Raw genomic sequence first — 18,490 nt, forward strand, 5'->3', positions numbered from 1 at the left:
GTCAGAGCTAGAAGGCATTACAGCTGCATATGAAAATCTACGGCTTCCCCACGTTTGGCCTGGATTGCATATATATATATATATATATATATATATATATATATATATATATATATATATATATATATATATATATATAGGGTGTCCCAAAAAATGTATACACCTTTTAGCAGCTGATAACTAACCTCACACCGCTACACTTCTTTTTATGGGGATACCTAAAAGACAAAGTCAACACAATGAGACCTGCAACAGTCACTGAATTGAGAGCAACCACTGAACAAGAATGCACGCAAATACCAAGGGAATTGTTTCATGATGTGTGCTATTCCATCGCTTCGCATTGTCGGCAGTGTCTGGACCAGAACGGACATCAGTTTGAGAACAGGCGGTGACAAAACAATAGAAGGATGTTTGTGAATTCTTTTACATGTTGAAAATTAAACGAATTATAATAAAGACCTAGTTTACAATTATTTAAAGTGTGTATACATTTTTTGGGACACCCTGTATATCGTACGCCACCCCCTAAAATTTATCTGCCACCTCTCTGCCACGCTATTAATTTTTCTCTCGCTCTGCCCCTTACCCAAATTCCTTTCATTGAGGGAAGCAAAAAAAAAAAAAAAAAAAAGCTTTGACTACTTACAACTTGACGTATGTGGAAATGTTGTGTAATTTGTTTCATATCAGATTGAGAGAGACAATTCCATCCAGTCTATGGTAACAATTTGACTTTATTTAAATGATTAGGCGAGCATTGAAGAAAAACATTATTTCTTCTATAGTTACTTAAATAACTGCATAAACTTTAAACATTCAAAAATGAAAATGTACAACCATTTATGAATAACAGTTTCATTGTCCTTTCATGTTCAGTCCCAAACCAACTTCACGTTGGAGCGGACAATATAAAATGTTCTCTAGTAGTAAAGTCACTGGTAATTCTTCATGATCCACTGATCTTCAGCCACTCGTGGAAGTGAGTATGAAGCTAAAACAAGCATTCTGTTTTTCTATCTATTTCTGCTGTTTCTTGAAGAGATGGGTTTGGCTGAAGGACGGCACCTCCAGGTGAATGTATCGTGTCTTATGTCTTTATGACAAGCAGATGATGCCAAAAGCTGTTTGTTGTTCTTAAGACGGTATTTTTGCTTGTGCACAAAGCCTCTCTGGTTGTCACTACTCAAAGCACATGCCTTTACAATCAAGTGTCCTTGTCCTTCTTGTTTTCAGCAAAACACAAAAAAAAGCAGAGTAAAAAAAAAAAAAGAAGGGTTTTCTACAGTGTGTGTAGACTGGTTCAGTACGATGTAAGAAGGCGATTCCTGGGGTCAGGCTGGAGTGAGGAAGAAGAGAATTTGGCGGGGGTTGGGGTGGGGTGTGAGGACAGTGACATTTCAAAACTTACACAATAGAGCTAAGTTATTTCATTAAGTTTTTGCTCCTAGTGTAAAGACTCTTTCTTAAAAAAACATGAACATACACATCTATTCATATACATTTACATGATGTAAAATCCTCCGGCTCATCCGCCTCTGAACAGGTTATTTAGTCTGTCCAGCTCCCTGCAGTTGTCCATGGTCATGAGTTCTGCCTTCTTGCGCATTCGGTCATCCCTGTAAACCTTAGCAGCATAAAGCAGGTCTGTTTCTGTAGGAGACAAGCAGAGAAACAATGTAAGAGATAAATATAATCTGGTAAAAATCGTAGAACAGAAACTAATACTGATCTCAGTAAGCCAGCTCTGAAGATATACACAGCCTGTCCAAAAAAGGTCACCACTTAGATTTAACGAAGCAAATAGGTAGGAGCCTTCCATTGGATAATTACTGCAGTGATGAATGTTTCAGCTGCAACAACTTATTTAACTCTAGCTGATGCAGTGAGGAGCTTCTCATTTCTTAAACAACCATGTTGGAAGACATATCCTGTGGTCATGGAAAGGATGTTAATCTGTCTCAGAAGGGTCAAATTATTAAGGAGATTTCTGAAACTACTAAAATCAGGTTCAGAACCGTCCAACGCATTATTAAAACCTGAAGGATAGTGGTGAACCATCATCTTTGGGTAACAAATGTGGTCGGAACAAACTCTTAGATGATCATAAGAAATCAACAGTAAAACTCACGGCTATGATTAATAGTGAAAGTAAGAACATTCAATGGATTGGGACTAAACAGCTGTAGCTCTAAGAAAACCTCTGATCAGTGAGGATGATCACAAAAAAAAGGCTTCAATTTGCTAGGTATCATAAAGATTGGACTCTGGAGCAATGAAAGAAGGTCATGTGGTCTGATGAGTCCAGATTTACCCTGTTCCAAAGTGATGGGGGCATCAGGGTAAGAAAAGAGACAGATGAAGTGATGAACTCATCATGTCTAGTGCCTACCAGTCTGTAGGGATTAGGGTTATGATCTGGGGTTGGTCAGGTTCAGCAACGTTATGTTCCCAAAGAATGAGGTCAGCTGACTACCTGAATATACTGAAGGTCTTTACATCAGTGGAGTTTTTCTTCCCTGATGACATGGACATGTTCCAAGATGATGATGCCAGGATTCATGGGGCTCACAATGAGAATGAGTGGATCAGGGAGCATGAGACGTCATTTTCACACATGGATTGTCCTCCAGACCTCAGCCCCACTGAGAATCTTTGGGATGTTCTACAGAAGACTTTCTCTGATTCTCCCATCATCAGTGTAAGATCTTGGTATAAACTGAATGCAACTCTGGACAAAAATAAATGCTGTGACATTGCAGAAGCTTATCAAAATGATGCCACAGTGAATGTATGTTGTTCTCAGAGCTAGAGGTGGTCCAGTGAAATATCAGAGTGTGGGACTTTTTTTTGGACAGGCATTGCATTATTTACAGTGGTTACTTACTTGTCTGTCTCTCCTTCCAACAGTTATTTCTGACATTAGATACATAGTCATCTTCTACATTTTTCTCAATTTGCTGCAGTGCTGAGCCCTTAAACTCTGATTTGAAATCTCTAGTGACGTAGTAGTCAACTTGCAGGTTCTCTGTCTGCCTTTTTACAGTCTGACCCGTGGATCTGAGAGAGAAAAAGAAACAACACATTTTTGTAAACTTTCGGACGAGTGTAGTAATTTCCCACATGTCCTACACAAAGTAGACCACAATTTTCTGCAAACAAATATTTTAAATGTATAAAGGGCACAGTGAACGCAAATGTTAAAGGCATCTACATAAAACTGTTGGAAGTTAACTGCAGGATTACAGCATTTTCACATCCTATACTTGGAGGGTAATCCATAAAAGTAGTGATTGTTATTAGTCCTAACACCATGACAGATAAGTAGTTAATACTGGATGGAAGATTTGTGACTTGCCGCATTCTTTTGCAAGTTAATGACAAAGAGTGTGTGCACTTACGGCCGAGAGTAGAGGCTGTAAGGTGGAGGGGAAACCATCATCTGGCTCAGTATTGACACTAAAATCAGGACCACGATTGGCATCAGCTGAATAAACATTGAAAAACCACCCTGGAGACAAACACAGTCGCATTAAGCGCTTCAGCTACAAGAGCAATTGTATTATACTGTACATTAAAATCAGAATGTATCTACATACATCTCCTCTTTCTTCTGTCCTCTCTTGTCGGTAATCCGTCTGATGACTGTAGCTCGTTCTGCCGTTGGTGAAAGTGTGTGCGCTTGCTGTGGATACAAATATTAAGACTGAGGTCAGACAAATTTATGGCGCATGTCATTAGTTATACCTGCTCTCCAGATCAGGATTCAAGCAGCTCTGCATTGTGTAGAAAACCAAGCTCTTTGTGCAAGTGTAGGGATGGAGAAATCACAAGGAGCATCCTCGTTCCCATACTCATTTTCAGCGTGAAGAGTGCAGACGCAACTTAGAGAGCTACAATCAAACGCAACTGATAAATGTGCTTTTTTTTTTTAATAACCCATGAAAGTCAATGTGTAAACGACGAGCACTTTTCCATCGGGGATCAATACAGTATTTCTGATTCTGCAGGACTCCAGACTAACTTCTTCACTTGTTGCACTGCTGCGACCAACGTTGTCAGGATGTCGCACCTCACACCTGGTCACTGAAGGAGAAATGACTCTTTCCCCTTACTAAAGGTATTTCCTTTTTAGCTGAAGACATCCCAGAATATCATACAGGATGCATCTGTCGCCTGCAGTCACCTTAAATCATCCTGTAAATCCTATGAATCACCTCCAATTGTCCTTTGGGTTATTCTTTGAATCCTAGTCCTATTTACTTCCAGCTGTGAGCACATTCAGGCCTTCTCTCCCTCTAATACGACCCTGAGAAAGGCAGATACATGAGAGAGACAACTGCTGTAGGAAAAACGTATTTCAGGAGTCCCTGACTTGGTCAAGATTAGATATTGTTTAAACTGACATGGCTGAGGAGATAAGTTGTCCCCATGTTAGGCTGTAATCTAAATATGACATTCCTCTCAACTCAATATACACTCAAAGTCAAAGAAAATCCTCAGAATTGGTGCTGGCCATGCTCACATGAATGTGCTGCTTTGTTGTATCACGTCTCCTGATGTCAGTAGACCTTTTTCTCAACCTAAGCCATCTGAGTCTCCAGAGTGTCTCTGTGTCTGCTTCCTCAATGCTCCTTTGACGTCACAGAAATTCTCTAACAGTCATTGGCCAAACATCTCACTAGCTGAACATCTGCTAATCGGCAGATACAGCAATTTACCGATGTTCCCTAAAGGCCTCACAGTGCAGGCTATGGTTTATTCTGTAGATGGTTGCGGTGTGCTCTGATAGTTGTGTGAGTAAAAATTAGTTTGAAAAGAGTAAAAGGAGGTGAACAGAGTGATGGAGCCACTATGTAATCACCATTCACTCACACATACATCTACCATTCAAAAGTCTGGGGTCAAGAAAAGCATTTTTTTTTCAATGAAGACAACATTAAATGAATCATAAATACAGTCTAGACGTTGTTAATGTGGTAAATGATTATTCTAGATGGAAACGGCTGATTTTTAATGGAATATCTACATAGGGGTACAGATATGCGACCATTTTAGTCGCAGTCTGGAGCATCCTATTTGAGGGTCTCTGGACTCATCCGAAATTCTGGATAACGTGGTTATAGTTCTCACTTCATTAAAAGACTAGATCACTGCCTACTAACCTAATGACAAGTGATATCAGTAAGTTGATGAACAACCTTGCGATCTCTGAACGCGTTTGCGTTTATATGCAGAGAATTGTTCACTTACAGGAGGGGAAGCCGCCTCCAAAGAACATGTTGAAGAGGTCCTCAGGGGTGATGTCCGCCTCGAAGCCCCTGTGGAAGTCAAAACCTCCTCCATGCGAGTGACTGGGGCTGCTCGGCTCCTCCCCTCCTGTCAGGTCATACTGCCGTCTCTTGTCTGCGTTGCTCAGCACTGCGTATGCATTTCCAATCTCTGCAGGCCGAGAATTGAAAGTTAGAGAAAAGAAACTGAGCTACTGTGCATTGCTTTAATACACAGCTTTGACAGTGCTGTTTAGGCCATTTGTTCTCCCATAGTGTGAGAATCTGCTACAAGCATGCCCCTGGTATTATTATCTCCCTGCTCATGTCTAGCTGCATCCAAAACATGTAAAAACACACAGATCGAGACTGCACACTTCTTAAAAAGGCTAGAGCAAGGGTGTCAAACATGTGGCCCGCAGGACAAAACCAGCCTGCCAGAGGGTCCAATCCAGTTCAAGGGACGACTTTATAAAGTGCAAAAATTACAGAGTAGACATTAACTGCAAATTGTAAATTTGTAAAATAATAAAATAATTTCTAGACCATTGTCGTTTTGTGCCTTGTTTTTGTCAATTTTGTCTTGTTTTCGTTGTTTCTGTCTGACTTTTGTGGTTTGTCTCATGTTTTTGTCATTCTGTTTCTCGTTTTGTTTTCTTTTTGTCTCGCTTGTGTTTTGTCATTTTGTGTTTTGCTTTATCGTTTCTTTTGTGTATCGTTTCTGTTGTTTTGCGGGGGTTTCTGTTGCTTTGTGTCTTGTTTTTGCCGTTTAGATGACAAAGTAAAATACTACATCATTCAGTTCCAGATACCTGTGATTAAATATGTTGTACCTTTATAGACACACTGCTCTGGAAGTTGTAATGTGTAAATGATAAACTGAGGCATAATGATGTAGAAATTTCTCTTATTTTTCTTAAGAAATGTCAGGTTGTTCATAATGTTTTGTAAAAAGATAATTCCTTAAATGTGAACATTTTTAGAATGTATTTTTTTGCATTAAAACAAAGGAAAAAAATTGCAGTTGTGGTTATTTATAAGTTATTAAGCTCTGCTTTCACTGGTGCGGCCCACTTGACATCAAATTGGGCTGAATGTTGCCCCTGAACTGACATGAGTTGACACTCCTGGGCTAGAGGATCCCTGTTCCCCTCACAGGACATAATGCTGCCTTAAGGACACATATTAAACATATTTCCAGGTTTGCACTTACATTTATGGGGTCCTATTAGAATATATTTACATGCTTTCATGTTTAAAATTACACCATTATCATATTGTACACTGGTGCAGCACCTCTTCTCAGCCTCTATGTATAAAACACTTGTTGGAGTGTGTATGTGACTTGTTTACCTATAAACAACCGAATCAGCTGCATGCCACACTTACGGAAATGCACAATATTCCATCAAATAGTCAACCCCATCCACGACACCTTTAAACTGCTTTGGACCTGAAACTTACTTTTAAAGGCCTCTGTTGCTCCGGGTGCATGTTTTTATCTGGATGGAACTTCAGTGCTAGTTTCCTGTAGGCTTTCTTCAGCTCATCTTCGTTAGCTTCTTTGCTGACACCAAGCACTTCGTAGTAGTCCTTACACCGCTTTATTCTAAAAACAGGGACAGAAAGTGAATCAGCATTTAAAAAAAAAAAACCCACAATGGATCCTTTTTCCCCTCTGTTAGTCTGATTTTTTCATTGAGTTGGCCTTTACTGTTACTTCGTCCTTCTGAATCACAGTGTTTATATACTGTTACTGAAGGGAACATGGTGATAATCCTGGCCTCAGTCACACAGAGGAGTGGACAACACATGCATGCAAGTGATAATCAAGCACACCTCCCATAAAGAGCTAAGAGGTGGACGGAGCTCTTGATGCCACATCAGGCTATTTCTACATCCACTGGAAAAAGCCGTGGTCATTTACAAACTCTAATGCATTATCAAGACGAGATGACTCAAGACTGTATTGCTGTGTTAGTCTATCCATGCTTTTCGCAACTTTTGACATCTCTACAAAGGAAAAACAGAGGATCTCTATAAGTCTGCCAGAAGTGAAAACTATTTCCATAGAAAGGTCAGGGACAGGAAGGCATCCACTTTGTAAGATGTCCACTGAGAAATCTGACATATACAGATAGTAGTTTGTACATAGGGATGACTATACTATTGAAATCATTATTTAAAAAAATTAAGTGTTTTTTTTAGATATTGGAATGGATCATGGGCTGTACAGTGGCTCTGTGTTGTCTTTCAGGCTAGAAGATCCCGCAGGAGTGGAGTGCATTGAGTTTTGCATGTTCTGTCTGTGCTGCGTGGGGTTTTTTTCCCAGCTTCCTCCCACCGTCCAAAAACATGCTGATGTTAACTGGTAATTGCTAATATCACACCTAATATCTATAGGTGTGAATGTAAGTTGTGGCTTGTTTGTCAATGTGTGGTCGCTCTGATAGACTGGTGACCTGTCCAAAGTGTCCTCCTGCTTTCACCCTAAAGTCAGCTGAGATAGACTTTTAGCCCCCTACGACCCTAATGAGGATTAAGCTGTGCGAGAAGGGATGCACGGTACGGACCACAAACAATTGTATTAAAAATCACACATAAAAATATTCAGATGTTCAGATGTGAGCTGTGTCCCACTGCTGCACACACACTACTGTTCAAAAGTTTGGGGTCACTCAGACAATTTCATGTTTTCCATAAAATTCATGCGCTAGCATAACTGCACAAGGGTTTTCCAATCATCAATGAGCCTTTCAACACCATTAGCTAACACAATGTAGCATTAGAACACAGGAGTGATGGTTGATGGAAATGTTCCTCTGTACCTCTATGTAGATATTCCTTTAAAAATCAGCCGTTTCCAGCTAGAATAGTCATTTACCACATTAGATATGTCTAGACTGTATTTCTGATTCATTTAATGTTATATTCATTGAAAAAAAAGATTTTCTATCAAAAATAAGGACATATTTAAAGAGACCCCAAATCTTTGAATGGTAGTGTACAATCAAAGCCAATGGTAGCATTAGCCGCACAACATGCTAACACTAACTACCAATTCATGCAGCCCTATTTATACAACAGTAGGTGTGTGTCGTTCTGCCACACACTCCATTACATTTTCTCTCATAACAAAATCGGTAACGGTAGTGTACATCAACTTCTCTCTCCACACATGCAAAAAAAAGTAAAAAAATCCAACAATCAACTTTTCTAAGTTTGAATTGCAGTGTTCTGGGATTTGGACAAAATCATTTTAATTAAAAATAAAGATTGAAGAAACCATCACGATATACTACAAGCTGAAGATACTAAGGTATTCTGCAACGTACACCATGATTGGAGTCAGACTACCATTTGAATATAAGCAAATTAAACAACCAGCCTTACTTTTCCTAGAGGACATGAGGTAATTTTTAACCCATAGAAGCTTCCTCACGGGATTCAAGTTAAAAACCTCAGGGGGAAGAGGGGTTGCATAAGGTAAATTTGCAATATCCTGGTAGGATTGTGTCACATAAAGCAGTAAATCTTATAAATGGTCTTGGCCATATGCAATCTTCTAGAATCTGACAGCAGGTTAAATGTGTTGTGGATATAACAGATGCTTAACTTTCTCTCTCGAGTCCCGTCTCGTGGTCTAAAATGAAAGCATGTAGTGGTTACCTGGTATCTAGCTCACGCAGCTAAATGGGTCTCACTCTCTTCCTTGCTACCATAGTGATAGCTGTTTGAGCACAACACGACAGAGACCAGTGTCCTCCCTTTAGCCACAGATGAAAGGTTTAATCAAGTAAGACAGGAACAGTAGTGTTGTCACAGGGCAACAATAGGAAAGCACTAGAATACTCAATTGAAGTAGGACAGACTCTTGTAGCAGCAAGTGGGAAACAAAGAAATACATTGAGATTAAGTGAATCCTAAAATACGCACCTTTGCACGCCTTCAACCTGCTCTTTGTTGAAGCCTTTAGAAGATTCACCTCCTCCAGATTCTTGGCTTTCTCCCTCTGGCTGGGCACCGGTAGTTTCTGAGCGCTCTGCTGGTCTCCTGCGATACGCGCCGTTACCTGCCGAGCTTCCATTTTTCGTTAACGCATCCAACAAAGCTAAGGAAAAGAAAAAAGTTATAAGCTAATGACATATGATTACAATGACTTTTTAAAGAAATTTTTAAGTATTATTATTATTAAGTATTTCTAGCATAAGCTGCATGTTTCGCGCATATTTTAAGCCAGCCTGTAATCGCGGTGACCAGGTGTGGCAGTAATGAGCCAGTGTAGGTTTTACGTAACCAGAACTGCAGGAGAAGAAGCAAACAACCAATAGGTTGCCTTGCTTTAGGTCACGTGATGGTCACTCAGCGTCGTAGACTCACGCTCAGCAGCTGTGTACTCACTGGGAAAGTCTGACAGGAGGTCCTCACATACTTTGGTGAGAAGCCAGTTTCCAAGGGAGAAAATCCATTACAGGGCTGCACAGTGGATAGTGATTAGCGGTTAGCACTTTCACCTTGCAGCAAGAAGATCCCCGGTTCAAATCCCGGCCTGGGCCTGGGATCTTTCTGCATGGAGTTTGCATGTTCTCCCTGTGCATGCGTGGGTTTTCTCCGGGCACTCTGGATTCCTCCCACAGTCCAAAAATATGCTGCGGTTGATTGATTATTCTAAATTGCCCGTAGGTGTGAATGTGTGTGTGATTGTTTGTCTGTACATGCAGCCCTGTGACAGACTGGTGACCTGTCCAGGGTGTCCCCTGCCTTCGCCCGAGTCAGCTGAGATAGGCTCCAGCACCCACCGTGACCCTAGTGAGGATAAAGCGGTGTATAGAGAATGGGTGGAAAATCCGTTACAGTGGTGGAAGTCAAATGAGGTGAAATACCCCTTTTTGTCAAGGTTAGCAAAGTCCTACATCTGTATATCAAGCACTACGACACCAGCAGAGCGCCTGATTTCTGCAGCAGGTAATATAGCCTCTAAAAAGAGAGCTAGCCTTAGCCCAGAGCATGTGGACATGCTAACATTTTTGCACTGCAATGCAAAGTTCACGATTCATTCATTAGACTAATGTTTACATTGTTTGTAAAATGCATTTGTTTTCTCTAAATATTCAGTTTTTGTTTGTTGTTTTAAAAACTCTTAAAAATGTGACTTCCATTTAGGATCCTGAAATGGCACTTTATTTAAAGTATTGTTTACAGTTTCACAGCATGTTAAGCTATAAAATTCGTTCTCAGGTGAAATCTGTTTTTTTTATAAAATAAAATGCAGTTAACAGCAAAATTGTTTCTATTTTCTTTCTGTTCTCAAATTACTACCTTAAATTTAGTTCACTACTCTTTGAGCCCTTACTTGTGATATTATTGTAGTATAGCTTAAATACATGGGTGGCCCAGAAAATGCTTCTATTCAGGAAAGATGTTTTTAAAGTATAAATGTTGCCTTGGTGAAACTTCATTTAAGATCTTGTGACGTTGGATGGCTGTATGAGTATGTATGTGTTGATGAGTCAGTGTTTTGATTGCTGCTAATTGAGACATACTAAAATCCAACTCTGGATAGGTTTTTGAAGAATTTAGGACATTGCAACATGGTTAAAGCTCTTAAAATGTACACTGAATGACATAGGCCCTTTACTAATATTTTACACTGAAAAGTAACGGCAAAACTAAAATGTAAGTGCATAAACCGATTAATCGAAAAAATAATCGATCGATTAACCGATTATCAAAATAATCGTTAGTTGCAACCCTAGTTGCTGAAAATGTTCCTCTGTACCCCATGTAGACATTTCATTAAAAATCCGCCGTTTCCAGCTAGAATAATTATTTACCACATTAACAATGTCTCAACTGGATTTCTGATTCATTTAATGTGTTCTTCATTGAAACAAAATATTCATTTACTGTCTAATTTTTGCAATAGTTTGTCTTGTTCTTGTTGTCTTTTAAAGTAAAATACTATATTTTTCAGTTCCAGATGCATGTGACTGAATGTTTTGTCTTTGTAGACAATCTGTGCTTTGTAAGTCGAAATGTGTAAATGATAAACTGAGGCATAACGTTGTTGAAACTGAATGTATTTTTCTTAAGAAATTTCAGTTTGTTCATAATGTTTTATAAAAAGATAATTCCTTAAATGTGAACATTTTGAGAAAGTACTTCCTCTTCCTCCCCCAGTAGTACTTTTTGCACTAAAACAAAGTAAAAATTTGTAGTTGTTGTCATTTATAGGTTACTATGCTGTGATTTACTAGTTACGCCCACTTGAGATCAAACTGGGATATAGACCTCGACGATGAGTTTGACACCCCTGCTTTAGAAGTAACGAAAATGTGTAAAGTGCATTTTGTTTTCAGTCACAGTCTGCCTTCTATAATTGTTGCAAACGTCACGCAACTAGCTGACCAAACGTCAACTAGCTGACAGTAATCAACAAAGCTACTAAAACATATAACTATACACAAATTCTTTCACAGCAAATGGTATAATCTAAACTGCTGCACTATTCCATCATGAAGACGCTTCATGTGAAATAACTAAGATTACAAAAGTAGAATATTATGCCCCAGTGGAAGGAAGGGAAGATGCTGAATTCATAAGCGTTTCCTTGAAATGTTCCCTCTGTACTTCAATTACACAATGTCTGTGTCACAGAGGCTTTTGGTACTTTTATTTTTATTCAGGTCTTTAAATATTACCCACTTACATTATTTTCAAAGTCCGATTTGTAGCTTTAACAGCGCTCGATTCAGACGGTCGCCAGGTCGCCATTTGCGACGTTTTTAGTCGCAAATGGCGACCTGGCGACCATCGAAATCGAGCTGAACCGCCTATCATGTTTTCTTCATGGAGGCAGCCACTTTGTATGATGTCATCAACCTCCCATGATTCCCGGTGCTCGCGGCGACCTGGCGACCGTCTAAATCGAGCGCTGGCTTTAAGTTGAAGTCAAATGTGATCAGTTTAAGAAATGCAGTGTGTGGTGCAAACATACATGCAAAGAAACCAGAGGACCACTGCAGCGGACTAATAATCTCTTCCTGCTTTTAACTCATGACGTTTTGAAATGTTCATTGATGCATTTTTCATTACGGTCTTCATGAAACATAAGCACAACCATTCCCTCCCTATAATCCCATGTTCTCATACTGCTTTAGGCTCCTTAATATGATGTAAACGGTGTATTGTTCAGTGTAACTCTTACTCCTATTCCACTTCGTATTCCAGCTCTGTGTTTAACCGCTTTCAATGTTAAGTAGATTTTTGAAACTGCAACAACTTAATTTGCCTACGGTGGTTAACATTTCACTCAGACATCAAGTACATGATATAATATAAATTACAACATTGTACAATATCCCCTCATATACATTTAACTTTTTGCTGGACTAAACAACAACACACTGGAAACTCCTGGGTTCCTTTTGACAGTTAATAACCAGCTTACTGATGCCAAATAACACAAACACAGCACGGCAAATCCGAACTTGCTTTGTGATACGGGCACAATGCCCATGTGGTTACAACATAGCAGTTATATACACTGCTCAAAAAAAAAGTCGCACACTCCCAATATTTCATTGGACCGCCTTTAGCTCTGAGGACAACACATATTCGTCGTGGCATCATTTTGAAAAGCTTCTGCAAAGTCACAGCATTTATTTCTGTCCAGAGTTGCATTCATTTTATACCAAGATCTTATATTGATGATGGGAGAGTTAAACAAAATCTTCTCCATCACATCCCAAACATTCTCAATGGGGCTGAGGTTTGGAATCTGTGTAGGACAATCCATGTGTGAAAATGACATCTCATGTTCACTTCATCCACCTCTCTTCTTACCCCGATGCCATCACTTCAGAACAGGATAAATTTTGACTCATCAGACCACATGACCTCCAGAGTCCAATCTTTATGCTACCGAGCAAAACCGAAGCCTTTTGTTTCCGATTATCCTCACTGATCAGTAGTTTTCTTAGAGCTACACAGCTGTTTAGTTCCAATCATTTGAGTTCCCTTCACATTGTGTGTGTGAAAATAATCTTACTTTCTGTAAGATTACGATCATCTAAGAGTTTGTTTCGATCACATTTGTTCCTCGAAGACGATAGTTCACCACTATCATTCAGGTTTCAATAATGTGTTGGACGTTTCTTAACCTGATTTTAGTAGTTTCAGAAATCTCCTTAGTTGTTTTCTTTGCTTGATGCAGGCCAGTATTTTGACCCTTCTGAAACAGATTAACATCCTTTCCATGACCACAGGATATGTCTTCCAACATGGTTGTTTAACCCTTAAAAAGCCGGGACCGAGTATACTTGGTTCCCGCTTACTTGTACACACAGCCGAAACCGAACATTTTCAGCTCAACACATGTGACCTGTTTATCGCAAATTAACATAAAATATGCACACACCCGTATGTTTAAGTCGGCCAATGGTAAGATACAAACATTGGCCCCAAATTTGCTTACTTCAAACGATAAAGCCGTATGAGCTGTTATAACAAAGCCGCAATTACGAAGCTTTTATCGGGGCCGCGTACCTTAATAACACACCCATACCGGCCGAAATTCAACATGGCGAACGTCTACGACAATGCGACCCTGCAAGACTTGATCGATATTTTTATGGATTAGGTGGTTTTAGTATATGTACTTCTCCAGAAATATGGCTGTACATGCAAATATATATAAAATAACATGGCCTTGTAAGGGTTAAGAAACAAGAAGCTCCTCACTGCATCAGCTAGGATTAAATAAGTTGTTGCAGCTGAAACATATTCATCACTGCAGTAATTATCCAATGAAAGGCTCTTACCTATTTAGTTAGTTAAATCCAAGAGATGACTTTTTTTCTTTTCGGACACGCAGTGTACTATACTCATTTGTTTAAAGGGCCGGCAGTGTAAAGGCAACTGTTGCTGCAACAGTAAATCCAAGCTACTGAGAAGCTTAAAACTCAACATCAACTCATGTTCGTGTTTAGTTCACTTCCACTCGTTTTGGTGTTACCATTTTTAACGCCTCTTAAATTGTTCAATAAAGACTCCTCTCATGTCATATCAGAAATACTTCAGACAGCAATGTTATTTTTCCATATTAAAGTCCTTCTGTCTACAAGTATGATACCTGTGAAGGTTTTTTAACGATCATAAACTCCCTCTAGTCACTCTCAAACCAGAATATAAATCTCAAAAAGAGCCTCTGCAACCAGATAATCACGATTGTAAAGCAACAGTCTGTGGATTCCACGACTCTGGGTACATTTTTCAATATGGATTTTACTCTTCAGCCAAGCAGTTTAAAGCCCATGGTTTTCACCCTCTCTTCTGCATAATGCCTGCATATAATGCACATTTTGTTTATTGCACATCCTCAGGGTGCACATCTAATCACGTTGCATATGAATCAAAGCTACAACTAAGAATGCTGTTCCATCACTGACCAAACTGTTGGTCTGAAAACATTGATTCAAATTTTCTACAGCCCAATATGAGCTATTATCTTCTTCATTTGTTTTACTTGAAAGACACCCAGAGATATTCAGTCTACAATCACATATAACAAAGAAGAGCATTGTGAAAGTGTACCGACAGCATTTCTTGATGAATGACTAAAACCATTAACCTTTTCTGGACTGACACACAATGACTTATTGTTCTTGTAGATCACGGCAATCCTCAAAGTTCTGAAGATTTCTGCAAATAATTATAAAAGAATCTGCTGATTTACTTCATCTTGGCAGGCGAGGGCTATAATATTAGAAAATGCCACAAATGAGCTCAAATTAGCCACATATCTTTAAAAACTCAATTTTTCATCTTTATTTTGTATTTACACTTGGCTTCTCTTGTTTACTGGCATATGTTAATTTTGTCCTAAATAACACACTAATCATCTTATCAGAATCATGTAGGCCGTTATGTGGCCAAACTGAATGCACACATTTAGCTACTCCTTTGACTGGTAAATGTCTATAAGATTTAAGGAGAATTTGCCACTTGATGGACCATAAACAATAATAAGTTACCAAATGACTACTCACAAAACCCAGAATTCTCCATGTATTGTATTGCTTACATCGCTGTGAGTCACAAGTGGCTGTTTAATCAGTATTTTCTAAACATTTAGTCAACACCATAAAAAGCTGCTATATTTTTGTATCCAGGCAGATCACACATCATACTAGCTTTGCAGCAGGGTTGACATTGACAGACCAAAATAAGTAGCAGTTTTGGGTATTCAACCTCAAATCTGTACTCTTTATTACTTTTTTTCCAAAAGTTTAGTTGAGGTAGTTTATTTCATTCATTCTTGGACACTTTGCAAGTTGATTTTTGCTTTACTTTCAGGTAATTTGAATACTACTTAGAGCAAGAGCACCAGCAAAGCCATGAGAAGCAGAGGTGATGTCTATGACACTTATTTCAGAAATGTTTCCTCTGGTTGAAAAGTTTCAGGAGGAGAAGTTACCTACGAACAAGAAAGTCATAGGGGCTAGTGAGGAGCTTAACTCAGGAAAAAAACATCTGATGAAGCCATTTCTGATGTATCCTCTGTTCTCCTGGAACACATATTTGCATAAAAACATATATACAGTTTCTAGGCCAATGATCAAAACCAAATTGAAGGCAGATGTTACCAGGATACCTCAGAATCACTACCCAGAACAAGCCATGTCTTCAGGATGTTCAACACTGAAGGACGGAAGCGAAAGATGCTTCGTCCTGAACAGTTTGGTGACAACCTCAAGGTTCTTTTAGGCAGGACCAAGGACAGGTCTAAAGGGACACAAAGAGACTTTTGCTTGACCATGGAACAACTCCCCTCAAACATTCTCTGGAAAAGATTTTGAGCATAATTGTAGTATTTCATAAAATGCAAGTAGTGAGAAGAAGCAAAGCCACATAGAAGAATAAAGCTAGGATATCTTCTTGTTCTACAATAAAGATTGATTTAAACTCACCATGGGGTGTTTTTCCTCTCAAAAGTCATTTACAGCCTCCCCCTAATCTTAGTTTCAAATTGCTGGCCATATCTGTGTTCCTGGGTGCCATTGTCTAAGGTGGCATTATCTAAGCTGCAGGGTTCCTGCTGGCAGTTTGTCATTAAGGCTTTATGCTCAGGCACATATCAATGCAGACCAGAGCCACAGCTGGGTATTTCATCCAACAAGTTACACTTTAACACACCAAGAGTTACTGATCTTCAGTGCATAAGTTTGTCCAACTTAAAATATTCCTCAGCTATAATCCAAACCCCTTCTGTCAACCTCATCTTTACCAGCAGGTTACTGTCATCTCACAGGCAGTTGTCTGTTCTGGATTAGCCTTAACTTCGAGGACTTCTCAGGCCAATCATTCAATTAAGGGATTGACAGTGGGTACATTGCCCCACTTCCTTGCTCTACACCTGCACCGCAATCTCGACATATGTGCACAAAAACTTTTATTATACGTGAACCGAAAGATGTGACTTGTAAATGAAAGTGAAATTACAGATAATGAGTGTTTCAAAGTCTGCTAACCAGATAGCTAGACGTTATCAGAACCGATGGACGGAACTGCGTTGCTGAATAAATGACGGATTGATCCCATTTAGCTAGTAGCAGTCAGTTACTGTCATCCTGAAAAACAACAGCATAACAGTTGACTAATCACTAACCCCGGCCATGTAACTATGGTCTTAATTTATTTACAGTTAAGTCCACTTCCACTACGAGGAGACACAGACTAGCTTAGCTATCAGGCCCATAACTTAGCTAACTCGGATTCCTGTTAGCAAAGTCGCTGTTTTTACGCCATGGTTCACATTTAGCTCATGTCAGCTACTCCCACAAACCTCCGTGCCTGTTATGTGTCGCTTAAAGCATGACCTGCCTCGAACTTAAACCGAGGCTAGCGTTAGCAAACGTCAGCTTCATACTAACACCTTTAGCAGCTTAGCTAGGTTAGCTCTGACCGGCTAAACAACCACAAAAAGCCTCACCTTTGGCTCTGGCGGTTGGGAAAAGCTTCTCCGCCTTGTTGAGAAACTTGAGCGCTTTCTCCTTGTCTCCGGCTTCGAGGGCTTTCGTCGCTATGTTTATACATTTCTCTGCCTCGTCCCTGTTCCCTTCCATCTTCTTTCCTCTTCCTCCCCCAGCAGTCAGCTGAGCGGCTCCCACACCACGTGGTCCGCCGCAGTGACAGGAGAAGCCCACGTACTTCAAACTCCCTGTGGTATGGGACTGTATAGGAATATTTGAACCTAGACTGCTAATCTAAATGTGGTCGAAATGTGGTAGAATTACCAAATAATAGGAGATGCACTTTTCTGATGAAGATCAAATGTGTCACAACATGTAAATTTCAAATAATCCATGAACAAAATACTAAAACATACAGTTGTTATGTAAAAGTACTTGTCCTGAGACTAAATCTGAAAAAAAAGGAGTAAAGTATGTTTGAAAATATTTTTCTAGAATACCAAATAAGTCTGGAGTTCCCCCTAAATGCCATTTTCTTGTCCCACTCCTCCATGACCAAATTGAATCTCAAATAATACAGTTCAAATTATTTTTTTAAAAATTAGACAAAAAAAATTAGACAAAGCGACAAAAAATGGACAAATGACAAAAACGAGGCAAAAAAATTACAAAGGCAAGAAGTAAAATAACCAAAAAATAGACGAACAACACAAGCGAGACAAAAAAAACCACAAAATGACAAAAACGATACACAAAACAACAAATAAAGCAAAACACAAAATGAGGAAAATAAGACAAAAACCACAAGCGAGACAAAAAAGAAAAACAAAATGACAAAAACATGAGACAAACCAAGACAAAAGACACAAAATCAAGACAAAATATTACAAAAATGAGACACAAAATGACACAAGAACAACGAGCAATCAAATATTTTACTTTATGATCAAAACAACTTGTCACCATCTTCAAATTATTTTAAATTTATAGTTTTGCAAATGTACAAAGTGCAGTTAATTTCTCCTCTGTAATTTTTGCACTTTACAAAGTCGTCCCGTGGGCCTGATTGGACATTGTGGCGGGCCGGTATTTGGCCTGCAAGCTACATGTTTGACACCCCTGCTCTACATTATAAAAGATCTTATTGCAATTCTGATCATTTTCAACTATGCTTCTTCTGTCTTATCTTGTGTTATCTTAACACAGTATTCATTTTTTAAATGGATCATGACTATTCCCTATATATTA

At 39.2% G+C, this 18,490-nt stretch overlaps 2 protein-coding genes across 2 annotated transcripts in view; both read right to left on the bottom strand.

Annotated features, from left to right (window-relative positions):
• psip1a (PC4 and SFRS1 interacting protein 1a) overlaps positions 1 to 18,490 on the bottom strand; it is a 259,251-nt gene that overhangs the window by 195,408 nt on the left and 45,353 nt on the right. The window lies entirely within an intron of this gene.
• On the bottom strand, positions 718 to 17,451 carry dnajb14 (DnaJ heat shock protein family (Hsp40) member B14). The gene is given in 9 exon segments (XM_022202914.2): positions 718 to 1,653; positions 2,888 to 3,060; positions 3,402 to 3,511; positions 3,600 to 3,685; positions 5,254 to 5,442; positions 6,735 to 6,767; positions 6,770 to 6,879; positions 9,207 to 9,381; positions 17,263 to 17,451. Coding segments are annotated over 9 exon segments (1,134 nt in total). The 5' UTR covers positions 17,396 to 17,451; the 3' UTR covers positions 718 to 1,528.

This window comes from Acanthochromis polyacanthus, chromosome 3, assembly GCF_021347895.1.
Source record: "Acanthochromis polyacanthus isolate Apoly-LR-REF ecotype Palm Island chromosome 3, KAUST_Apoly_ChrSc, whole genome shotgun sequence".
Taxonomy (NCBI): domain Eukaryota; kingdom Metazoa; phylum Chordata; class Actinopteri; family Pomacentridae; genus Acanthochromis; species Acanthochromis polyacanthus.